The sequence below is a fragment of the Leptonychotes weddellii genome, chromosome 6 (assembly GCF_054177405.1).
Source record: "Leptonychotes weddellii isolate Sample4059 chromosome 6, ASM5417740v2, whole genome shotgun sequence".
Classification (NCBI taxonomy): Eukaryota; Metazoa; Chordata; class Mammalia; order Carnivora; family Phocidae; genus Leptonychotes; species Leptonychotes weddellii.
This window is the reverse complement of record NC_138374.1, coordinates 42,651,689-42,657,567: the sequence shown is the minus strand read 5'-3', so window position 1 is coordinate 42,657,567 and position 5,879 is coordinate 42,651,689. Positions and strand designations below refer to the sequence as shown.

The 5,879-nt window shown below is 57.1% G+C and overlaps 1 protein-coding gene across 1 annotated transcript in view; it reads right to left on the bottom strand.

The window, feature by feature from the left end:
* The window catches only part of MAT1A (methionine adenosyltransferase 1A), a 15,854-nt gene continuing 9,975 nt past the window's right edge, over nucleotides 1–5,879 (bottom strand). Inside the window, exons 7-10 of the mRNA XM_081823991.1 lie at nucleotides 4,309–4,527; nucleotides 2,979–3,161; nucleotides 2,556–2,689; nucleotides 1–1,917 (exon numbers count right to left, since the gene is read on the bottom strand). Coding sequence (XP_081680117.1) covers nucleotides 1,815–1,917; nucleotides 2,556–2,689; nucleotides 2,979–3,161; nucleotides 4,309–4,527 — 639 coding nt within the window. The 3' untranslated portion in view covers nucleotides 1–1,814. The remainder of the gene's footprint in view (nucleotides 1,918–2,555; nucleotides 2,690–2,978; nucleotides 3,162–4,308; nucleotides 4,528–5,879) is intronic.

Genomic DNA, 5,879 nt, shown 5'->3' with positions numbered 1-5,879 from the left:
TAGTTGTTCCTTCAGTTTGATTCACTAAAGTGCTGTTTATTCTGTTTGATTTATCCTGTCCTAGCAGGAGCTATTAATAAAGGTTCTAGATTCTTATAAACAATGTTGACCCCAAAAAAGATCTTGTTTCTCTAGGGGGTGGGGAAAGTATACAATTGTGATTTTGACTTCTAATATGGCCCGAGTGAGAGGAACTCGCCGCCCACAAACCTGCACCTCCCTCTCCTGGAAGGAGCTTGAGACTTGCTGGGTGACCAGTGCCCGCAGACACATCAGAGCCTCCAGAACGGACACAAGCTCTAGGCTTAGATGCAAATTCGGGCTTCTTTTTTCTTCCCGGAAGAGCTGCCTTTTCTCTGACAGAAAGAGAAGAGCCTCGGGTCTTTGTGCTTCAGGCCCAGAGCCCAGATGCAGGCAGTCTGCTCCCCAGATGAGACCTCGTGGGCTGCCTTTCCCAGCCAGAACCAGCAGCACATGCCCTGGAAAGAAGCCCAGTCTCCAGCTCTTGGGATTCGTGGAGGCACTCACCCAGCCTGTGGTCTGGGCAGCTAGGGAGAAGGCCGAGATGCTGCTGTCAGAGGCCCAGGCTGAGGACAGGCGGGGTAGGTCGTACTGGCCAGGGATGGAAAGGCAGGTGAATGTGCAGCTTCCAAGATCCTAGCACACCGAGGACCACTCAGGCCCCAGGGGTACCATGGCCCAGAAGCCACCTGGCAAAGGCAGGATTCCCTCATGACATCCCAGCCAACTTGTCTACCACTAGGAGTTCAGCCCTGCCATCTGGGTCACAGATGTTTGGGCCTCACAGCTGGCCTCTCTGAAAGGGGTATCTGAGGGGCTCACCCACTTATTCTAACAGCACTCAGACAACGAGGCCGAAGAGAGAGAAGAACTTGAAGGACACAGGGTTCCGGGGCCCTAAGGGGCTGGTCACCTGAGCTAGGACAAGCTGCTTCTCTGTCCTGACTTCGCGTATCACTGGGCTCACCAAGAGCCAGGGGTTAATCCCCTAATCGCAGCAACCTCGGGTCTTCAGGGCAGAGGTCACACAGCTTCATCTCAAATCTGCTTTTTCATTGTTCAGGCCTGCACCTGGCATGAGATGGCAACGGGGCTGGGGGACGTATGGGTTCCTGAGTCAGAGCTCCGGGACTCATGTTTAGGTCCTGACATGTGTGGCTGTGGGACCTTGGGAAAGTTACCTATGTAGTCTGTGCCTCAGTTTCCTCCTATAGAAGTGGGAATGAGGTGTTACCTCATCATGTTGCAGTAAAGAAGAAATGAGATTAGCTCAGTCCTTCACACATTTGTAGACGCTTAGGAGATGTCAGTCCCTGTTCCTATCTTGGCCAGATGCCTAGCCCGGGAGGCCTCTGTGAAGGCCCTGGCTTAGGACACAGGCCACAGATGTGAAGGGCAGACCCGGCACACCCAGGATCCCTGAGATCTGTGAGGGAGGAGCGGACGGCTCACGGGGGAGGTGAGTGAGGGGATTTACTCTTGACGGGGGTGGTTTTTCCACTAAATGAACATGGCCTAGGTCTGAGGGAAAAGCAGGGGAACATTGTGACTACCCTCCTGAGGAGATGTGACACCCAGCACCAGCAAGCCTCCTGCCATTCACAGTGATGACAACACAAGGCTAACCCTAGGGGTGTGGCTTGGTCCAGGAGGGGGTGGGGGGTGGGAAGGCACTCCCTAGGAGGGCAGTCAGAGCCCTGGGTCTGGGACATGTGAGAGCTGGGATGCTGAAGAAGAGGAAGCAGGCCATCCAGACGCCTCCAGGGCCAGGCTCGGCCCCGCTCCCACCAGCTCTAAAACACAAGCTTCTTGGGAATTTCCCACGGGAACTCGCTTCTTCCGAAATGGCCATAGCACGCCGTCTTCTGGTAGATGGGCTTCTTCAAATCCAAATCCCTGCACAGTCAGCAGAGGAAAGGGTCATTTTAAATGGAAAAGGAGCGAGTTCCTCTGAATTTTGAGCCCAGTAGTGATTATCAGAGTGCGACGGTCTTTGCATGGAGTGTCCCCACTCAAAGCAATTTCCCATAAACTTCCCTGTCTGTGCCACACCACACCTTCTGAGGTGACTGTCACTGGCCCTCAGGAAACAGGCTCAGAAAGACACACCCAGGACCCAGAACTTGAATTCTGGCCTCACCGTGCCTCTCTCCTCTCCTCTCCACTCCACTGGCCTGGCGCAGACCAACAACATCACCAAGCTCCAGAAAGCAGGGATGGCATTAGAAACAAAGGGAGATGGGACTAGACCTGCTGGCTTACTTCTCAGCATTCGGCCTTACTATTACTTTTCTATGTCCCTCCCCCGCCACCTGCTCAAAGATGGCCCCACTGGAGTGTCTCTGGGCCAGCCTCCTTCAGCCTCAAAGCAGGCATCCTGCATTTGGGGTGTGTCGTGCTGGTCCAGGAGCCTGGAGGCCCTCCTGCTTTGGGGAAGCTTAAAGTCCTTCCTTCTGTCTCGCTTCCAGTGGAGCTGAGCCTCTGGGTGAGGGAGGAGGAGGGGCCTGTCCGGCAGCGGTGGGCGGCGCTTTTACCTGACGATGACACCGGGCCGAAGGTCAAAGTTCTTACTGACCACATCTAACAGCTCTCTCTCTGTCTTCTGAGAGGTTCCGTAGGTGAAGATGGAAATGGACAGTGGCTCAGCCACACCAATGGCATAGGAAACCTTCCAGAAGAGAGCAGGGTCAAGGGCAGAAGCGTCTGTGCAAACATCCTCAGGGAGGGGCAGCTGGAACCACCCACTTGCCCAATGTGCTCCCCAACCTTGTCTGCCTAGAAAAATCCCCACCATCTTCACAGTGATGTATGCCTGTCTCCTAGAAGATTTTTTTTCCCTCCCTCAGGTTTTCAGGGTACGCGCCCCAGTGCCCTTGGCAAAGTGTGTGGGCGTCCCACCGGGCCAGCACGTCCTCACCCGGGGCCGAGATGGGGTGGTCAGAGTGGGACCCACCCACCTGCACGAGCACTCTCCGGCAGAGCCCCGCTTTCACCAGGGACTTGGCCACCCAGCGGGCTGCGTACGCCGCCGAGCGGTCCACCTTGGTGTAGTCCTTCCCAGAGAAGGCCCCGCCACCGTGCGCCCCCCAGCCGCCATAGGTGTCCACGATAATCTTACGGCCAGTGACGCCCGCGTCCCCCTGCAGAGGGAAAGGAGGACAGGGAGGGAGGAGATGAGAACCAGGGTGCCCAGGGGGCAGGGCGGGGGGCAGCTGTAGCACGATGACGGCCACTGCACTTACGGGGAAAGGGTGCCCTGAAGCTGCCTGCGGGCATTTTTTTCAAGACCTCCCCTACCCCCCAGAGCTGGAAACCTTGGTCTCTAACCCCAGTTCAGTCACTGACCAATTACAGAAGCCAGATAACCTGCCAGAGCCCCCATGAGAAAGTGCAAACGATGGGCCAGAGGTTCTCTGGAATCCCAGCCAGCTCCTACCTCAGTCTTTGTATGAGTCAGTCATGCTGAAGAAATCCAACTGCAGGCAGGAACTGGGCTAAGTACGCCCCGGGCTGTGGCCCTGGCTGGTGGCACCCAGCACATGCCACGGTGCCCATTTCCTTCCGTGTCTGCTCTGTGCAGCATCAGGCAACCACCATGTTTTGAAAGGGCAGGGGCTCCGTGTTCGGTGCTTTGGGGAAAGACTGCGTACTCTATCCCCCTGCTTAGAGACCCACCATTCCCACCAGCACATCTAGGCTTTGAGAAGTCCTACAAGAAAGGACAGTAAGCTTTGCCTTTCTTTTACCCTGTGCTTCTGTAAGACACTCGGTCATGGAACCCACTACGGGGGCTCCGCTTGGTGGCAACGCATCCCCAGTTGAGGCACCCCTGGCAGAGGTCAAGCAGCCCCTCCAGGGTGCTCTGCCAATCCCCACTTCCTCTCTCCTGGAGAGAGAGGAGAAAGGGGGCAGCAGGGGTCCCCATCGAAACACCTGCCCCCACACAAGTTGAAGGCAACCTGTGGCAAAGACCCCGTACTGCCACCTGGGGAGGCCAGTCATCTGCAACGGTGAGTCGGCGTCTCAGCAGGGCCAGGTAGCAGCATAGGCAAGTATGACCAGGGGAGGCCAGGCCGCACTAGGGGGAGAGTTCTGGGGACATGTCCCCAGTCCCGCATGCATTGATGCACACACAGCAGGCCCCATGGAGTGCGAGCCGACCTCATGTTCTGTCCAGGCCCAGACGTGGCTGAGCCACACAAAGCCACCTCTTCCTTTGTGCTCCGGCAGGTAAGCAACCCCAGTAACAAAGGCAAATCAGGCCTCTGCTCAGAGGCGAGGGCGCACCTGGGGACCGCCAATGACAAACCGCCCGCTGGGCTGCAGGTGGTAAATGGTGTCTTCGTCCAGGTACTTGGCGGGCACCACAGCCTTGATCACCTGCTCCTTCAGAGCCTTGCGCATGTCCTCCAGGGTTATGTCCTCGTTGTGCTGTACAGAGATGACGATGGTGTGGATGCGCACGGGGATGACCGCGCCATTGTCCTGGGTGTACTGAACTGTCACCTGTGGGTCACAAGGGCAGGAGATGCGCTGAGCTGAGGACACATCACTGCCAGGCACAGACACCCAGGAGCCAAGTGAGGGGGGCCCCCTGTCCTCCGAGGACCTGCAGGAAAGTTAATCTGACATATTCTTATGTTGGAGCAATTGCCACGTGCTATGTATGGGCTGACTGGGTATGAGGCATAAGCTCTTCCCACCTATGACCCCTATTAGTGCCCCCTTAGAGACTCAGGGTTACAGAGTTTCTTCTCATTTGTGGCCCAACTAGACTCCTCCCCTTCTGTCTCAGAGGGCTCTGGGTGCCAACAAATGTCCCCCTGGCCAAAGCCCTCTCTTGACACTCCACGGCCTGGAGCCAAGGTATCCTGGCTTCTGCCAAAGAACACAGGCGTCCAAGGGCTAGGCCAGCTGCCCCAGCCCCTCAGTGGAAGAGCTCTGGAAGTGCATGGGGCCGGGGGACTTGCCTGCTGGAGGGACAGGGTGAGAGGGGCTCAGGTCAGGCTGGCTGAAATTGAGGGGGCAGCAAACTCCGGATGGCCAGCCTCTGGGTATCTGAGCTAAAGAAAGGAAAAAGCAGAGAGCACGTGGAGGAAGGAGCCCGCCTGCAATACCCCTGCAAGTGAGCAGTTCAAATGCTCACTTCTACCCAACTGGGTCAGTGCTGTGCCCATTCTGGGCATTACTAGTCTGGGCACACCACACTTGCAGAGCGAGAGGGAAGGGGACAGTGAGGACAGCAGGTGAAGCTGGGAAAGCAGCTAGAAGAGGTGCCCAAAGCTGTGGGAAGCTGTTGCTCGCCCTGTTTTAAAGATAGGAGAGCTGAGCTTTCAGAACCTAAGTACCTTGGTCAAGACCAAGCTATCACACAGCTGATAGAGCTGGGCTCTGCCCTGGGGCTATGTGGCTCGGTAGCTGGGGCTCTGCCCAGCAGAAGGCTACCACTCAGGGCCCTGAGGGACACATGGGAGCCACAGGCCCCAGTGCCCCCCGAGGCAGTGTGGACCCACCGGGCTGGGGGGCCTGGGGTATGTGGGGGCTGCAGGAATGCATCTAGGCTAGCTGTCCCTGGCAGCAACGTCCTGCCCCAGGGCCTTGAGAGGACCTCGGGACAGCCAACAGAGCCTCCCCAGGGCTGTGCCTGCAGCAGGATCTCTGCCTGCCCAAGGGCCCTCCGATATCCACCAAACACCGGCCTGTTTCAAACTCCTACTCTGTGTCCTGCCTGGTTCGAAGAGCCAGAGGGTGGAGTCCAGAAGGAGGAAGAGAATGAGCCCTGCCCACGTGATGTCTGATTCTAGCTCGAGAGGCAGGTACGTCTGCGTACCGAGCACAACCTTTTTTTTTTTTTTTTT